Genomic DNA, 18345 nt, shown 5'->3' on the forward strand with positions numbered 1-18345 from the left:
CCTTCTATCGGCCATGCAGTTCTAGAAAGAAAACAAAAGCAAACCCACAGCCTTAGTATCCTCTGGTGTCAAAAATATGAAACTGTACAGTTCCAGGGATTCGGAGTTCCATGGGTTCAGCGGCCTTTGCCCCTCACTATCCAGAGAAAATGGTCCGATTTTCGTACCTTCTAAAATGTTCAGAGTCCCTATGTTAAGGCGACAGATAGAGAAAATGCCTTAGCCCCTGACTTAATTGCTAGACCCAGGGCTGCAGCTCCCCCAGACAAGCAAGTTCTAGGAGTGGGAGCGGAGGCTGCACCGGAGCAAAGCAGGGCAGAGCTGACTGTAGGAGCCCTGCAGAAACTCTCCCAAGTGCAGAAGACTGATTCATTACCTGGAGCGCTAACCGATGAATGAGCAGGGAGGAGAGCCCCTAGCCCACGGGAATACTTGAGTTCATTGTTCATTGGTCTCCAAGAAGAAGCCTCCCTGAGAAAACAAAAAAAAGGCTTCGGTGGAGGGATGCGCTGAGTCAGAGAAAACTTTTGTGGTTAAAACGGGGAAGCTGCCCAGTCACAACATGCCCGCCAGCTATTCAGGAGCCCCCTCTTCTGGACACTGCTGGTACCACACCTTCCCTCCCACTTGTCCCCAGATCCTCAAAAGACTCTACCATCACCATGTCTATGTTCCTTTCAATCTTCTGTAATAAAGTCAGGGTTTGGAAATGTATGTTTTTTAACCGATTCCAGTATGGATCTATTGCTTTCCAATCTATGGAGGCCTTTGGATTTTAGGAGTGGGTTATAAATATAATCACACTGTCCTTTGAAATCTGTTATTATTTCAACAGTATGTTTCACCATCCTTCCATTGATTACTGAGATCAAAAGTAGAGAATGTTTTTCCCAACTTGCAAGTGAGGTAATTGAGATGTCATGAAGTTGGATGATTGTACCATGTTCAAAAATGTGTCTTCACTTACGAGCCTGTGTCCTTAACTTTTTTCAAGGGTCCAAATCGTGCTTCATGATGGGTAACTTCTGGAAAGGTCCCAGTGGGTGACTAGCCCTTCTCATAGTCAATAAAGAATCTTTAGTTCAGAGAATGTCACTTCCTGATCTTATATCAGTGTTTGATGGGAAGGGGAATTGATCTTACGTTTGAGGTAACAAAGGTCCACATTCTGGATTTTCAGAGGCAAACTGAACTTCATCTGAGTTTACGTCATTAATAAGTCAGCGTACTAAGGGCTTCACTAAAGGTGATTACATGCATACAGATGAAAGAGCTTTCTTCTGAATCCATCCCAAGAGCAGAATATCTCCTTCGTTAGGCCGTCAGGTGGTTTTAGGTTAAGAAGTTGTCCTCGGGCTTCCCTGGTGGCGCAGTGGTTGAGAGTCCGCCTGCCGATGCAGGGGACACGGGTTCGTGCCCCGGTCCGGGAAGATCCCACATGCCGCGGAGCGGCTGGGCCCGTGAGCCATGGCCGCTGAGCCTGCGTGTCCGGAGCCTGTGCTCCACAGTGGGGGAGGCCACGACAGTGAGAGGCCCGCGTACCACAAAAAAAAAAAAAGGTGTCCTCATGAAACACAAGTGTACCTCTCCCTCTCCTCCGGGAAGGAAATTCTCCTGGAGCCACTTCTAAGACTCAAGACTCCCCGCCTCAGGGGTGTCCTTCCTTTGCGATGCATTTGCAGTGGATCTGCCCGTTAGGTACCTTAACGTCCAGGATCTCTTTGTGCATCCTGCCTTTGCTGTATTGTGTGTCGGGGGTTCAGGAACATCCATCCCATGAAACCTCCTAGAGATAATTCATGATGCCAAGCCATTCCCATCCATCACCTAAAGCACATGCCGTTTCTCCATCCGCTTTGCAGTCCAAGTCCTTGAGCGACAGTAAGAACCGCCACAAAAAGCCCAAGGACCCCAAGCCAAAGGTGAAGAAGCTCAAATATCACCAGTACATCCCCCCGGACCAGAAGGCCGAGAAGTCCCCTCCGCCCATGGATTCCGCCTACGCCCGGCTGCTCCAGCAGCAGCAGCTGTTCTTGCAGCTGCAGATCCTCAGTCAGCAGCAACAGCACTGCTTCAGCTACCCCGGGCTCCACCAAGCTCAGCTCAAGTAAGTCAGGCAAGACCAGGCTGGCGCCTGGGGGCAGACGCTGCTGGTGGCTTCTCCGGCCGAGGCCCCCGGGCCAGCCCCTGGGGACCCAGCGAGTCCTGCGCTGCACCGCATCCTGGTCGGGTGTGTTTAGAGTATGACGTTCAGAAACCACGCCCACTTTTTCAGGGACGGAAGGCCGGGAGGAAGCAGGTACATCGGTGCCCCTGATAAGAGGCCTCTTTGGGGAAAGTATTAGCGCTAGAGAACGGAGGGGAGGAGCCATCTAAGAATGTAACGCTGGAATTGGGAGCTAATCCAATACGGATTACGTTTCAGGAATTGGCTCAGGGCTGAGTGACTGGGTGACAGCCCCAAAGATTGACTCCTGAGCCCAGTGTGTGATCTCACAGTTAGGTCACCTTGTAAAGGGTCTTTCCCCTCAACCATGAAGTTGGGATGTAGGTTCCCCCACCTGCCTCTGTTCAACCTCGGGTCATGCTGGTGATCGTGCCACGTGCTGTACGCGATCAAGCTTCGTGCGCACGCTCCTTCCTCCCCAGGACAGGGCATCTGCTAAATCACAGATGGACGGGCCTCTCCCGCGGCCACAGTCTCCACCACTCCCTCTTGTCTCCCCAAAACTAGCTTGAGGGGTGCTTGCCGCTTGCCATCTGGCCCACTCTGCTTCTTCCTCACCCTGCCACTTCTACTGATTTATTATTACGTTGCACTGATTATTGTTGCTGATGTATTTATTATTACACGCCTGATCCTTCTGGGCAATTAGCTTGTGATCCAGTCTAACTGCAAGCCACCCCCTAAGGGTTCTGGTCACCCAGTTTTCCCCACACTGCCAAGCAACTCTCTGACACCAGCCGGGTGTTCTACAATGCAACTCAATTCCGATGCTCTCTCCCCGGAGATCGTGTCAGATCCCGCCGGTTGAGGGCTCAGTCCCACAAGACTGTCCCCTCCCCCTTCGGACACCAATCACAAGTCCAAGTTGTCACCTGTGCTTCTGACAGACCAGCTACAGATGGGAGGTTCCAACAGTCCCCTCCTTGGGTTCGATTAATTTGCTAGAGTGGCTCAGGGAACTCAGAGAAACATTTTACTTACGAGGTAACCGGTTTATTGGAAAAGCATGTAACTCCCCATGGGAACAGCCAGATGGATGAGACGCTTGGGGCAGGGTACATGGGAGGCAGGCAGAGCATCTATGGCTCCTCCAGGTGCACCAGTCTCCCCAAATCTCCACATGCTACCCAACCCGGAAGCTCTCCAAACCCCATCCTTTTGGGTTTTTATAGAGACATCATTACATAGGCACGGTTGATTAGATCATTGGCCATTGCCGATCAGTTCAACCTCCAGCCCTCTGTCCTCCCCAGAGGTCGGGAGCGAGACTAAAAGTTCCAACCCTCTAATCACATGATTGGTTCTCCAGGCCACCACCCTCCATCCTTAGGTGGCTTCCAAGAGTCACCTCATTAGGATAACAAAAGACAGCTCTGCGCTCTCATGACTTAGGAAATCCCAAGGGTTTTAGGAGCTAGGCCAGAAACCAGGATGAAGACCAAATATATATTTCCTATTCTAAATCACAGTATCGCACCCCCAGATGTATAGCTGACTGTATTTGATGATATTTTAAGTGCCTCTTTTCTGTTTGTTTTTCAGGGAACCAAATGAGCAGGTGGTCAGAAATCCAAACCCTCCTTTAGCACCGCTGAGCAATACCCCTTTGTCTCCTGCCAAAAACAGTTTTTCTGGACAAACTGGTGTCTCTTCTCTCAAGCCAGGCCCGCTCCCATCCAACCTAGATGATCTGAAGGTATACGGTTTGACATGATTTTCTTTCTTTCTTTCTTTTTTTAACAAATATATATATTTTTTTAACCACTGTGGTTGGATACCCAATAGAACAGGAGACTGGGGGCTCCCAGCTCAACTCTTCTCTTAATGTTTCTGCCTCTCACATTCTTCCTTTGCAATGAGTCATTGTAAGAGTCAAATAGAATCGTATACGTGATAGCCCTTAGCGCAGAGGGCGGCTTTGAGATTGATACAAGTTTCCGATGGCCAACTTCACGATGAACTTTTACCAGTCTCTTGAAATAAGAAAAACAAGAGCCACGTCAAGAGCTTTTCATGAATCTAACTGCGTTCAATATATCTGACCAGTCTTTATCTGAAGTATTTATTTCCCCACAATGTTTTGAATGTCAAAACGTCCTTTCCATCGGGAAATGATGGCAGCAGTGGATAGAAGTTGAGTGTTTCTGGTGTTTTATTTCTTTTTCTTCCATCAGGATGCTATTAAATACGGAGAATAGTCCTTACTCAACGAGGTAAAACGTTGGGAACCCTACGTCGATAATACAATTTAAGACCAGGTGCTGTTCTATTATGAAATCCCCAGTTCTGAGAACTTCTGCCCTGAAGTGTAGCAGCAGCTTGTTAAGGGATACACGTGCGCTAGCAGTTGACTCTGGATCACACTCATGGATCTCTGTTCACTGAAAGGACGCTGGCCTTTTGAGTTGAACCTGGTGTGTTTCAGAGCAGTCCTCAGGATCGCCAGATTCGTCTGTCCGGTGTTTACAAAAGGACAGAAAAGGATGGAGGCAGGGCCCTTCCGGGTCTCCAATGCGTGGGCACACCTCCCTCTAATGCCTACTGCAGCTCCATGATTGCACCTCTTTACCTAGTTTCCACCCCACCGATTACTCTTCTCCCCAAGAGGATCTTATCATTTTTCCCCAAAAACACTAAATTCCTAAAGGCCCCTGTGGTCCTCACTGGGCCAGTCTTATGGCCCTTCCCCAGCCCTCAGTCCTCCTTGGTCATCCTTCTTCCCATGCTCAGCCCTCAGTCATTCTCTCCTTTGGGGGAAAAGTAGGCTTGGGACTCTTTCAAATTAGAGGAAGTTCAGTGGCCACCAAATGTCAACACTGGTAGATAAAATGTATCTTGGGCTTTGATATCAAAGGTTTCTCTGTTCTTACACTTGGAATAAAAGTGCTTAGGTTTCGTCGAGTTTGTTTCAGTTTGGCAGCTGTAAACCTAGAGGAGGACGTCAGGTGTATGATGTTGCTCTGCAGAGCGGTGGCCCCTCACCCTCCACACCCCCGCAGATCATCAATCCATAGAGACAGAAGTAGCTCCTCTCACCTGGAAGACTTTATGCTAAGTGAAGTAAACCAGACACAAAGGGACAAATATTGTGTGCATCCACTTCTGTGAGGTCCCTGGAGTCCTCAAATTCATAGAGGCAGAAAGTAGAATGTTGGTTCCCAGGGGAGAGGGGAATAAAGTGTGAGTGTTTCATGAGTACAGAGGTTCAATTTGAGATGATGAAAAAGTTCTGGAGATGGGTGGTGGTGATATTTGCACAACATCATGGATGTACTTAAAGCCACTGAACTGTACCCTTACACATTATTAAATGGTAACTTTTATGTCATATGTCTTCTACAAAGATTTTTTTTTTTTAAGTAGTCTCTCTCTGGATGGGAGCTCAGATCACGTAGGACTGGAGATGTCTTGGCCCCAAAGAAAGCATAGTCCAGCTATGATGTGCCTATCAGAGCCCCTAGAGATGGTTTCCTTGGCGTGCACATGCGCAGAATCATTGGCTGGTTATAGTTACAGTAATTAACAGAGGTATAAGGAGATGGTGGTGGTGACAGTGGGAACTACCATTTTTTGAGTATAAACTATCGGTCGGCCAGCTTTCAGAGGTTTGCTTTAGAATTGAGTTTGGGAGTGTTCCTTCCTCTGCAATTTTTCGGCAGAGTTTCAGAAGGAGAGGGGTTAACTCGTCTCTAAATGTTTGATGGAATTCACCTGTGAAGCCACCTGGTCCTGGTCTTTTGTTTGTTGGGAGTTTTTAAATCACAGTTTCAATTTCAGTACTTGTGATCTGTTCATATTGTCTATTTCTTCCTGGTTCAGTCTTGGGAGATTGTACCTTTCTGAGAATTTGTCCACTTCCTCCAGGTTGTCCATTTTATTGGCATAGTAGTCTCTTAGGATCCTTTGTATTTCTGTGGTGTCCACTGTTTACTTCTTTTTCGTTTCTAATTTTATTGATTTGAGCCCTCTCCCTTTTTTTTCTTGATGAGTCTGGCTAAAAGTTTATCAGTTTTGTTTACTTTGAGATTTGGTTTAATTTTTGACCCACAAGATAAGTTTTAAATGTAAACATAATAAATCAGGATCTTAAAGAGGTTAAGTGAAATGCAAGTTAACCAGCTTCTACGTGACAAAACTGGGGCTTGAACTCAAGTGACTGATATCAAAGGCTTTGCTATTGTCATTCTTGAGAGTGGAAAGGGGGCGGGGGGTAGACGGGAGAAACCTGAACTGGGCTTGACTACTGGGTGTATGGGGAGAGGTGTCACCTGGGAGAGTTACAGCAGTAGCAGAAATTCGGAGGGTAGACTGAGGAGATGGTTTCAAGGTATGTTGGCAAGTTCATTCAGTTTAGAAAAGTTGGGCACAAGTACCAGGAGGACAACCAAGAGAAAAAGTCTAGGCAGTTTCCATCAGTTAGACGTATATTAGCCTCGCTCAGCTCACCTGTGCTGTCAGGGATAGGAACAGAAATCTTGGAATCGTTTGTATAGTGGGGAGGGTTGGAAGTAGAGCAGCAAGTGAGATAGAAGGAGAACAAAATGGAAAGAGTGGGAGGGAAGGATGGAGAAGGCGGAAAGGAAGGAGAGAAGAGGAATAAAGGAGGTGAATGATGGAAACATTTAGGGAAAGGAAGAAATCAGAGGACTTAATGAAGGTAACCCTCAAAAAAAGTAATCAGAAAGGTAAGGCAATGAAGGTGATGTTTTCCAGAAAAATGCTTATGTTTTGCTTCATAGAAGTAAAAGGGGAAGGGCTTCCCTGGTGGCGCAGTGGTTGAGAGTCCGCCTGCCGATGCTGGGGACACGGGTTCGTGCCCCAGTCCGGGAAGATCCCACATGCCGCGGAGCAGCTGGGCCCGTGAGCCATGGCCGCTGAGCCTGCGCGTCTGGAGCCTGTGCTCCGCAATGGGAGAGGCCACAACAGTGAGAGGTCCGCGTACCACAAAAAAAAAAAAGAAAGAAAGAAAAAAAAAGAAGTGAAAGGGGAAAGGCACTGAGAAAAAAATTTGATTTCTCATTAAAAAGTTCTAAGTGGAAATTTGACAGTATATGGATTTTTTTGTATCCTGCTTCTAACAAACTGGAGAGTCAGAGAACCAGAGAGCATGGGGGGTCGGGGGAGGAGAGAGAAAGTAAATGGGAAGTTTAAAAAATTGGGAAAATATTTGATGGATATTAAGAAATAATTATTCATCTTTTTAGGTGTGATAATGATCTTATATCTATATTTTTTAAGTACTTACTTTTTAGACAAAGATACCAAAATATTTACAGATTAAAATGTATAACTTGCTTCCACATAATTCAGGAAATGTAGGGGAAGAAGTAGTTTGGGGTGTAAATCAAACAAGATTGGCGTATAAATGAAACAAATGCGGGCTGATAATCGTCAGAGCTGGTTAATGGGTTTGTGGGTTCGCTACACTTTTCTATTTACTTTTGTGTATGTTTGAAATTTTTCGTAATAAATGGTTTAAAGTTTTATCAACGATTAAAACCCCAGGGAGGGACTTCCCTGGTGGTCCAGTGGTTAAGACTCTGTGCTTCAAATGCAGGGAGTGCGGGTTCGATCCCTGGTCGGGGAATTAGAATCCCACATGCTGCATGACACAGCCAAAAAATTAATTAATTAAAAAAATAAAACACCAGGGAATGTAAGAAAGAGGTTTATACAAATCTTTGTCCCAGGCAAGCCTACACAGCATAATATTCTGAAATTTATAGCAAACTGGACTGAACAAGTATTCATTTTATTTTAGAATATGAGCCGCATTATTTAATAATGTTGTTTAAATTATTCAGTGCCAGAGCAGATTCTAAAAATAAACGTAGAGCTCATTAATTTTAAGTAACTCTAAATTAAAACAGTAATGAGCTGCCATCTTGCACTTTTTCAAACCAGCAAATCTAAAAGAAAATGGTAAAACAATGCTAGCCAGGGTGGGGGGCCGAGAACGTATTTTATTGCTTGTGGTACGGTAAGTTATTCAAATCCTTTTTGAGATAACTTTTAAAATAACTCTTAATGTAATATATATTCACTATTGAAATATGATAGCGTATAAAAAAGTGAAGAGTATTTTTTTTTTGGTTGCACATCATGTGGAATCTTAGTTCCCCGGCCAGGGATCGAACCTGCGCCCCCTGCAGTGGAAGGCGCAGTTTTAACCACTGGACCAGCAGGGAAGTCCCAAGTATTTTAAAAGACAATTAACTCACAGATTCGGTATCCTTCTAGACTTAAAATATGCATGAACGTGTTTGGTTTTAAAATAATTATTTTAAAATAATTATGTGAGCGTATACTTCGGGCATGCTCTTTTATTTTATTTATCATGGACTTTTTCATAACGTTTAATATTCAATAAGATTTTTCTTTTTAATATTGGCATATCATTTTTCCACCTCGTTGACATCCCTCTATTGGACTTTTAACTTGCTTCCAAATTTTTGCTATTTAAAATATAATTTGTGGGCTTCCCTGGTGGCGCAGTGGTTGAGAGTCCGCCTGCCGATGCAGGGGACACGGGTTCGTGCCCCGGTCCGGGAGGATCCCACATGCCGCGGAGCGGCTGGGCCCGTGAGCCATGGCCGCTGGGGCTGCGCGTCCGGAGCCTGTGCTCCGCAACGGGAGAGGCCACAACAGTGAGAGGCCCGCGTACCGCAAAAAATATATATATAGATATAAAATTTGTACACACATTTATTAATTTCTCTAATTATCTCCCCAGGCTTCATACATGGGAGTGGAACTTCTAAACCAAAATATATAACTATTTTTAAGAACTCTTGATCCATATGGCCCCATTCCTGTCCTGAACATTTGTGCCAATCTATTCCCAGAGGTAGTGTGTTAGGGCAGCACTTCTCAAGCCTGAATGTGCCCAGTGAACCACCTGGGGCTCGTGGTGAAATGCAGATTCTGATTTGATAGGTGTGGGGAGGGGCCTGAGATTCTGCATTTCTCCCGTAAGCTCCAGATGCTGTCTGATGCTGCTGGTCCAAAGACCACACTTGGAATAGCAAGGTATTAAAAAGCTTTTTTTTCTTAACATTTTTATTCAATTATTTTTCTGCTACTTCACTGACACAGTGTTATTATTCATTTCTTTGTCGATTTGATGAATACAAAGCTAGGTACATACTTATTTTATTTGCATTTCTTGGAACACTAATGATGGTACACATATGTTATTGGCCATTTTTCTTTTAATTTTATCTTTTGTTTGTGAAGGATTGGATCATGTCCATTACCCAGTTTTATACTGGGTGTCAGTCTTTTTCTTTTGATACATTGAGCTTACGAACACTTTATTACTTGCCCTGCAATTATTGTTTTAATGAGATGACTGTTTGCATTTGCATTTTCTTCCAGTATTTTTGACTTATAGTTTTCAATTTTTGTGGTCAATATTTTTATTATTACTTTCTTTGCTTTGAGGCTTGAAAGATCTTTCCCTGCAAAGTATCAGAAGAATATTTCCCTATAGATTTCTGGCTGTTTTATGGAATTATTGACATTTAGGTATTTAATATATTTCCCATTTTAATTACAAAAGTAATATGCTGATGTGGGCTATTTTGGAAATACAGATAAGGAGAACGATTGTTAACATTTTAGCATATTTTTATCTAGACATTTTCATCTTGCAAGCATAGGTTTAAGTATATATATATATATATATATATATATACACACACACACATATACACACATACACATGTTTATATAATTCTTATAGAAATAGAATCAAGCAATTCAAACATTTCTCACTTAATCATATACCATAAATAATTACTCATTATTCTATATCAACAAATAGCATCAGTTTTAATGGATCTAAAGTGTTCTATCATGTCTGTCATATTTTTACATATCTGTGATTTATGAACACATGGAATTATTTCAACCCTGCAATTTTATATAATATATATATATTATATAAAATTGCAGGGTTGAAATAATTCCATGTGAATCAACGTAATAATAATAGCAAACACACTGCACTAACAATTTGTGAGGCACTACTCCAAGCCCTTTACAAATTTTAGGCCATTTTAATCCTCACAAAAATGTATAAGGGAGGTACTGTCAGACCCATTTTACAGAAAGATCACTGAGCTGGGAAGAGGCAGGGCCAGGATTTGAATGATGGTCTCATCTCCGCACACACTTCTCTCAGTATATGACTGTTACCAAGCCAGTCAGTAAAATTAGGACATTGATGGTGAGGCAGAACTGCAAGGCTGAGAACCTGGTCCTGAGACCAGTAGCATCTGCATCCTCTGGGAACTTGCTAGAAACCGAGATTCTCAGCCCCCAACTCAGACCTGCTGAATCAGGAACCCCGGGCTGGGGCCCAGCTGTGCTGTAATGCTCTTGCCAGTGGTGGCAAAGAGGTGGTGGACAGGGCACTCAACTAGGATGCAGAGGTCCTGGGGCGTCAGCCTGCTTTGATGTTGTGGGTTGAGGGTTGATGTCCAAACCCAGGCAGGTATCAGTTTTCTCACCTGTAAAGTGGGGACAAGGACCCAGATGGGGGTTGGAGAGCAGTAGACCAGATAACCGCCGTGGTTCATTTGAGCTGGACATTTCTATAATCTGGACCCGTGAAAACATGGTGTATGCCAGTATTTTCAAATCAGTAAAATTGTGCAAAACCGTCGAACATCTGGTGTAGGGGAGGAAATCGGAAACAAGGAAGGGGACATTATAAAATCCCATTCGTGATGTCTTAAAGTTTCTGTAACAATAAATACATTTTTAAAAGATTGTCATTAAGCAGCACTAACGACGGCCTGGTTTCTTTAGGTCTCTGAGTTAAGACAGCAGCTTCGAATACGAGGTTTGCCGGTGTCCGGCACCAAGACGGCCCTCATGGACCGGCTTCGGCCCTTCCAGGACTGTTCTGGGAACCCTGTGCCCAACTTCGGTGACATAACGACTGTCACTTTTCCCGTGACACCCAGCAACGCGCTGCCCAATTACCAGTCCTCCCCGTCCACCGGCGCCTTGTCCAACGGCTTCTACCACTTCGGCAGCACGAGCTCCAGCCCCCCAATCTCGCCCGCCTCTTCGGACCTGTCGGTGGCGGGGTCCCTGCCGGACACCTTCAACGATGCCTCCCCGTCCTTTGGCCTGCATCCGTCCCCAGTCCACGCGTGCCCCGAGGAAAGCCTCATGGGCAGTCTCAATGGGGGTTCCATCCCTCCCGAGCTGGACGGACTGGACTCCGAGAAGGACAAGATGCTGGTGGAGAAGCAGAAGGTGATCAACGAGCTCACCTGGAAACTCCAGCAAGAACAGAGGCAGGTGGAGGAGCTGAGGCTGCAGCTGCAGAAGCACAAGAGGAGCCACTGTCCCGAGAAGAAGCTGCTGCCTTTCCCGGCCGCCCCCATCAAGCAGGAAGACGCCACCTCCAGCTGTCCGTTCGCGTCCCCGCAAATAGCTGTGAAAAGACAGAGCGCCTGCTCCGAGGGCCAGCCGCCGGCTCGTGAAGATGCTCAGCTCCTGCCCCTCGGGAACGCTCACTGTGCGGAGCCCTCGGGTCAAACCAGCGTACTTTCTTCCACATTCCTCAGCCCGCAGTGCTCCCCGCAGCATTCGCCCCTCGGGGCTGTGAAAAGCCCGCAGCACATCAGTTTGCCCCCCTCGCCAAACAACCATTACTTCCTACCCGCATCTTCGGGCGCCCAAGGAGAAGAGCACAGGGTCTCCTCACCTGTCGGCAGCCAGGTGCGTACTGCACAGGTAAGAACTCCTGGCCCCATGCCTGGTGAACCCGTCTTCCTGGAAGCGGGACGTGGACGTGCAGCTGCTACAGAGCTGACGTTGGAACTTGTCACGGGGAGGGTTCGCCACAAACCCAGTAGCAGCTGCCCGACACCACAATGCACAAGCCTTTACAGTAGAGCGAACTCGCTTCCGAGACTAGCGTGGCTTGTTCTGGAAAGGGCTAGATCATAAGTGGTTTTGGCTTTGTGGGATGTACAGTCTCTGTCACAGCTCCTCAGCCCTACGCCTGGATCATGAAAGCAGCCATAGACAACTGGTAAACGAATGCACGTGGCTGTGTTCCAGTGAAACTTTATTTACAAAAACAAGCCAGGGGCTGGATTTGGCTCGTGGGGCTGTTCCCAGGACCCCTTGGTATCTAGCCTTACCATAGGCCAAACCAACTCATCAAGAGGGCCAAAGAGGGAGTGACCACGGCCATGTCATGGTCTGCACGGTGCAGATCTTTACCTACGGTGTGCCAGGCTCTGTTCTAGTCTCTGGGGATTAGTGCTGAGCTGGCCAAACAAAATCCCTATTCTCATGGGGAGACAGATAGTAAACAAAAGGTATAAGTAAGTGTTTAACACATTAGAAGATGATACATTTTACAGAAAAAAGGCAGAGAAGGGAGATTAGGAGTTTGGAAGTTTACAACTTTAAAGGGAAGGGCCCGGGACATTTGAAGGAGGTAAAGGAGAAAACCTTGTAAATACTTGAGGCAAAGGCATTGCAGGTGAAGAAGGAGCAGCAAGTGCAAGGGCCCTGTGGTAGGAGCACGTGTGGAATGTTCAAGGACCAGAAAGAAACCAGTGTGTTTGGTGCAGAGCGAGAGTAGGGATGGCTTAGAACAGTGACCCGTTCAAAGACTAGACCAAGGTGACCATCCAGGACTTTCCTTTTATCCATGAAAACAAAGAATTATTAGGAAAGTCTCTTTGAGAAAGACAGTTAACGTTATCAAAAGGTTCTGGAATCCATGTTATTAGAAAGGGAATAGGAAAAACACTTACATTAATTGGATGCCTGCCGTGTACCGGGTAATAAGAGGCATGTACATGAGTCATCTCATTCATTGTCACAACAACCTTACGAGTTCCAATTTATCACTCTTTGCTATTGAGGAAAATAAGGCCCAGGGAGGAGAAGCCAGTTGCCCAGCATCACAGGAACCTAGGTTTATCAGATTCTAAAATGCATGCCCTTTTCCCACTGAATATTCTCTACCCTGGGAGTATGAGGCGTGGCCATAGGTAAGGCGAATGCATTTTTATGAACCCACCAGAACAACACATTCACGTGAATGGTGCTCAGACCTCAGTCAGCACTCTGGGAGGAGCTGAAACTCACACGGATTACCATCCTCATTGACAACAGGTATTGAGCGCCTCATGGCCTAGGCAACAAAGGTGAAAATAGCTCTTGAAATATACAGCTGTGGACCAGAAGGGGCTCAATTGAAGGATATCGATACTCTGAAGAAGAACTACCATTTGTACAGTCATTGATGGTTTACAAAGCACTCTTTGTAAAGACATGAATGATTCCATAATAAAAAAAATCAAAAGATAAAAAGCAATATAGGATAACATCACTGATGGGCACTTTTGACATTAAATGCCCCCCAGAGCATGGCAGTGGGTGTTGACCATGAAGTGCTAGAAAAGTCTGGAAGGCTTTGCAAAGGGGTTGAACTTGAGAAGTGGAGTTGGAGAAGGAGAGTCGGGAAAAGATCATTCCATGTGAAGAAACACAGGGAGGGAGTATGTCCAGGGCCCGGAGGGGTTAGTAGAATTTAAGCTCGCAGAGGGAAATCGTACTCGACTGTGGAGCGTCTGGAAGACTTATCCTGGTTAGATGTGGAGACCCTACGATGTAGATGTGTGGAAACCATGGAAAGTTTGTGAACAGGAAATGATACGTCGAAAGCCAGATCTGAGACTTTGGTGATGGAATTCAGGGAGGTTTGGAAAGATGAGATACCAGGGCAGGGACTAGTTGTCTCAGCAAAGGTTACCCTCAAATATGCTGCTGGTGGCCATTTAATTTGTCCTTCTTCCTTTCTACAGAACTCAGGGGCACGTGAGGGCCATCCTTCAAGCTTCTCTCCCCAGCCTTCCAGCCTTCACCCCTCTTTCTCTGGAGCCCAGGCAGACAGCAGTCATGGTGCCGGGGGCAACTCTTGTCCCAAAAGCCCAGGTGTACAGCAAAAGGTAGGCACCTGGGAAGAGCTTTAAACTGGGGGTTGGCTTTGCCTCTTCTCTCTCTGTGGCCCCTGTTCTCCAAATGTTGAGGTTCAAAGGCAGAAAGAAATTACATTTTGGATAGAAACAAGTCCACTTGAAAAGGACAGAAATGGATGTACAGATAAAAGTGAGGGTATTCCAAGGCACTGTTTCCAGGGTTCATCCCAGAAATCATGCCAACTAACACGGCCTTGGTATGTTTGTGAAACATCATGGCAAACAGACCTGGTTCAGTGAAGTTCAAGATTGGAGTCAGGGCTCATGGGAAAAAAATGTGGAGAAAGAAGTAGTGGGTCCTCGGAAAGGACTGGAGAGATGCAGAAAGTTGGAATCATGGTGCAAAAGGGAAGAGATGTTACGTGTCAGCAGGTGGGACAATCGGGGATATAAAAGATGTGGATACATGTCAGCAGGTGGGATAATCGGGGATATAAAACATGCGGGACACAGGGAATTCAAGGAGCAGTGGGAAGATGGTAAAAAGGAGACAAATGGGCTTCCCTGGTGGCACAGTGGTTGAGAGTCCACCTGCCGATGCAGGGGATGCGGGTTCGTGCCCCGGTCCGGGAAGATCCCACATGCCGCGGAGCGGCTGGGCCCGTGAGCCATGGCCACTGAGCCTGCGCGTCCGGAGCCTGTGCTCCGCAACGGGAGAGGCCACAACAGTGAGAGGCCCACGTACCAGAAAAAAAAAAAAAGGAGACAAACGTGAGACGGCCATGACACAAAAGTGCTGCAGGCCCCAGGGCAGGGCATCCTGAGGGGACAGAGACCCTGAAAGGTCCCGGGCACTGCACAGAATGCTCTCACAATCCCCAAGGCTGGCTCATGAAGAGATACCCTGGCAACACCTGCCTGCAACTGTCTGCATATATATCCACTTAGGAATGAAACGGGGTGGGAGATAAATCACTCTGGAAATTCCTGGGTTGGTGGAGCTCTTCATGTCTGATTGGATGGACCCTTTGCTTTATTTTCTTTTCTCATCTCACTTTCTCCCAACAGACAGGGTGTACCTTAGAGGGGGGAAATGAATTTTCGAGGTTCCCATCCTGAGACGCCTCCAGCTTTGAGTCCATAGTGATGTGTACCATTGTTAATATGTATCTGTGGTATATATGTAACATAAATTTAAGCTGCAGCTTTTGTTTTGCCTTAAGTCAATGTTTGCAGAATTTAGCCTGTCGTTTCTAAAACAGAAGCTGTACCGTTTCCGACGCATGGATTGATTGTCTTTCTCTGCGTTTTACTCACCCAGATGGCTGGTTTACACTCTTCTGATAAGTCAGGGCCAAAGTTTTCACTTCCATCCCCAACTTTTTCTAAGTCAACTTCAGCAGTTTCAGAGATAAGCCAGCCTCCATCCTATGAAGATGCAGTAAAGCAGGTAAGCACATGATCTGGTCTTTACGGAAGAGTAGGCTGACTCAGCGGACGTGTTTTTACATGATGGCGGCCTCACGCGTGGAGATTCTGTTGTTGAGCGTGTCTGTCACCTCCCTGCTGGAATGAGCAAAATGTCTAGATGCTCACTGTGGGGATGTGTTGTGTGTGTACAGATGCTGCCTGAGGCAGAGAGAGAAGAGGTTGGCTGGACGCCCAGATGCCTGGGCTTCGTGCCAGCTGCCTCTCCCACTACCGTTGGGCAAGTATTCAACTTCTCTTACATAAAATGGGGACGATATCTACTGCATAAGGATTTCAGATGATGCATCATTTATCACATGGTCCAGACATGGGATAGGTACTCAAATATACGAGAGGAATTGCTGGGCCAGTCGTTTCTAAGTTTCTTCCTAGCTTCAAAATTCAGTGATCCTAGTAAAATATGAATGGTTGTAGAAGCTGGGTAATCGTGGAGGTTTGTCGTAGCCTCCACTTCCATTTATGTTTGGAAAATTTTCAAATACTAAGTAAAAAAAAAAAAAAAGAAAGAAAAAAACAGCAATGCGTGATCTTATATTTCAAATGGCCTGAATGTGGATAAAGGATCACGTGGCCCTCTGTGTGTGCTCAACCCAGAAAATACCATCTCCATCGGTGGCTGCCCCCTGGTATCCTGCAGAGCAAAGTCAGCCTGCAGTTAGATTTCATTTAGACGAGAGAGTGTTTTAAATATCGGGAAATTTTATGCAAAACGTAGGCTTTCCCATTTCTGAAAAAAAATCAGAGAACTGGCAACCCGGAGGCACATCTCTGCCAGACAACCATTGCCTGAAACAAAGTATCGCCGCCTCCTTGGACCAGAACATGTGTTCTAGCCTCTACCCCTCTCTCTCTTGCTCTGCGTTTGGCTCATTTACATGACCTGCCAGACCTTGTAGGCATTTAATGCAAATGATTCGTTCTCCAAGCAGTGCTCTCACCCACGTTGATCATTGATGCCTGTGTTTATTGGGACCCAGCTCTCAGAAGAGTGAGATCCAATTATGCCTCTGTTCTCCCCATTCCTGTCCCCTGGTATCTGTAAACATCAACACATCCTTCTTGGTTTCAAAAGAAAAAAAAAAAGGCCAGGCAAAGTGGACTTCCATAAACGGACTCTGCTTCACAACTCAGATGAGCCAGAGGAGAAGGTGTAGTCCGTACAAACGTTGATAGGTTCCACAAGCTATCACAATGAGGAACAAGAGAAATGTGAACCAGGTTCTTGGGTCACATCCTCAGCAACCAAATGGGAGGCAGAGCTGAGTCACCTCATTTCTTATTTTGTTTATTTGGGTTCTCTCTCTTTTCTTCTTGGTGAGTCTGGCCAGAGGTTTGTCAATTTTGTTTACCCTTCCAAAGAACCAGCCTTTGGTTTTATTGATTTTTTTCCTATTGTTCTTTTAATTCTTCCTTGCTTCTGCTGACTTTAGGTTTTGTTTGTTCTTTTTCCAGTTCTTTTAGGTGGTAAGTTGAGAATTTTCTTGTTTTTTTGAGGAAGGCACGTATCACTATGAATTTCCCTCTAAGAACTGCTTTTGCGGCATCCCATAGGTTTTGTACGGTTGTGTTTTCACTGTCAGTTGTCTCTGGATATTTTTAAATGTCCTCTTCGATTTCATCGCTGACCCACTGGTTTTTTTAGTAGCATGTAGTTTAGTCTCCATGTAAGCATTTTTTTCTCATTTCTTTTTCTGTGGTTGATTTCTAGTTTCATGCCATTGTGATCAGAAGCGATGCTTGAACTAACTTCTGTCCTCTTAAATTTGTTGAGGCTTGTTTTGTGTCCTACCCAAGTCACTTCAAAGTGATAAAAAATGACCATACTATATATGTGTTAAGGTGCCCATCTCCTGGGATGGAAGCTTCTCAAACAACTGAATTCACTCTGAAGAACTCTGGGCTGGGGAGCATTCTGCCTCCTTTTCCCCTTCTTTTGTTGTAATAGATTGTTTTATTCAGTAGTTTTCCTGTCTAGAATTCATACTGAGCTTTAATCACACATGGTTCAAAAACCTTTAGTCAGTGACACCCATATTCATGGCCGCATTATTCACAAAGGCCAAAAGGTGGAAGCAACCTAAGTTGGTTGAATGGATGAATGCATAAACCATTGATGGAGGTATGGATAAACCAAATACATATTCTGTACATGCAATGAATATTACTCAGCATTTACAAGGAAGGAGACTCTGACATACGATACATACAGCGTGGATGCACCTCGAAGACATTATGCTAAGTGAAATAATCTAGCTGTAAAGGGAAAAATGCTGTATCAATCCACTTATCCGAGGTACTCAGAGTTGTCAAATTCAGAGGGACAGGGCTTCCCTGGTGGCGCAGTGGTTGAGAGTCCGCCTGCTGATGCAGGGGATGCGGGTTCGTGCCCCGGTCCGGGAAGATCCCACATGCCGCGGAGCGGCTGGGCCCGTGAGCCATGGCCGCTGAGCCTGCGCTTCTGGAGCCTGTGCTCCACAGCGGGAGAGGCCACAACAGTGAGAGGCCCGCGTACCGCAAAAAAAAAAAAAAAAAAATTCAGAGGGACAGAAAATAGAACGGTGGGTGCCAGGGGCTGGGGGAGGGTGCAATGGAGAGTTAGTGTTTAATGGGGACAGAGTTTCAGTTTTGCAAGATGAAAAAAGTTCTGGAGCTGGACAGTGGTGACGG

The 18345-nt window shown here is 45.8% G+C and overlaps 1 protein-coding gene across 1 annotated transcript in view; it reads left to right on the plus strand.

The window, feature by feature from the left end:
• MYOCD (myocardin) overlaps nt 1-18345 on the plus strand; it is a 45361-nt gene that overhangs the window by 23813 nt on the left and 3203 nt on the right. The window contains exons 6-9 of the mRNA XM_059998528.1: nt 1863-2107; nt 3770-3923; nt 11042-11980; nt 15509-15637. Of these exons, the coding sequence (XP_059854511.1) occupies nt 1863-2107; nt 3770-3923; nt 11042-11980; nt 15509-15637 (1467 nt within the window). The remainder of the gene's footprint in view (nt 1-1862; nt 2108-3769; nt 3924-11041; nt 11981-15508; nt 15638-18345) is intronic.

This window comes from Delphinus delphis, chromosome 19, assembly GCF_949987515.2.
Source record: "Delphinus delphis chromosome 19, mDelDel1.2, whole genome shotgun sequence".
NCBI classification, from domain to species: Eukaryota; Metazoa; Chordata; class Mammalia; order Artiodactyla; family Delphinidae; genus Delphinus; species Delphinus delphis.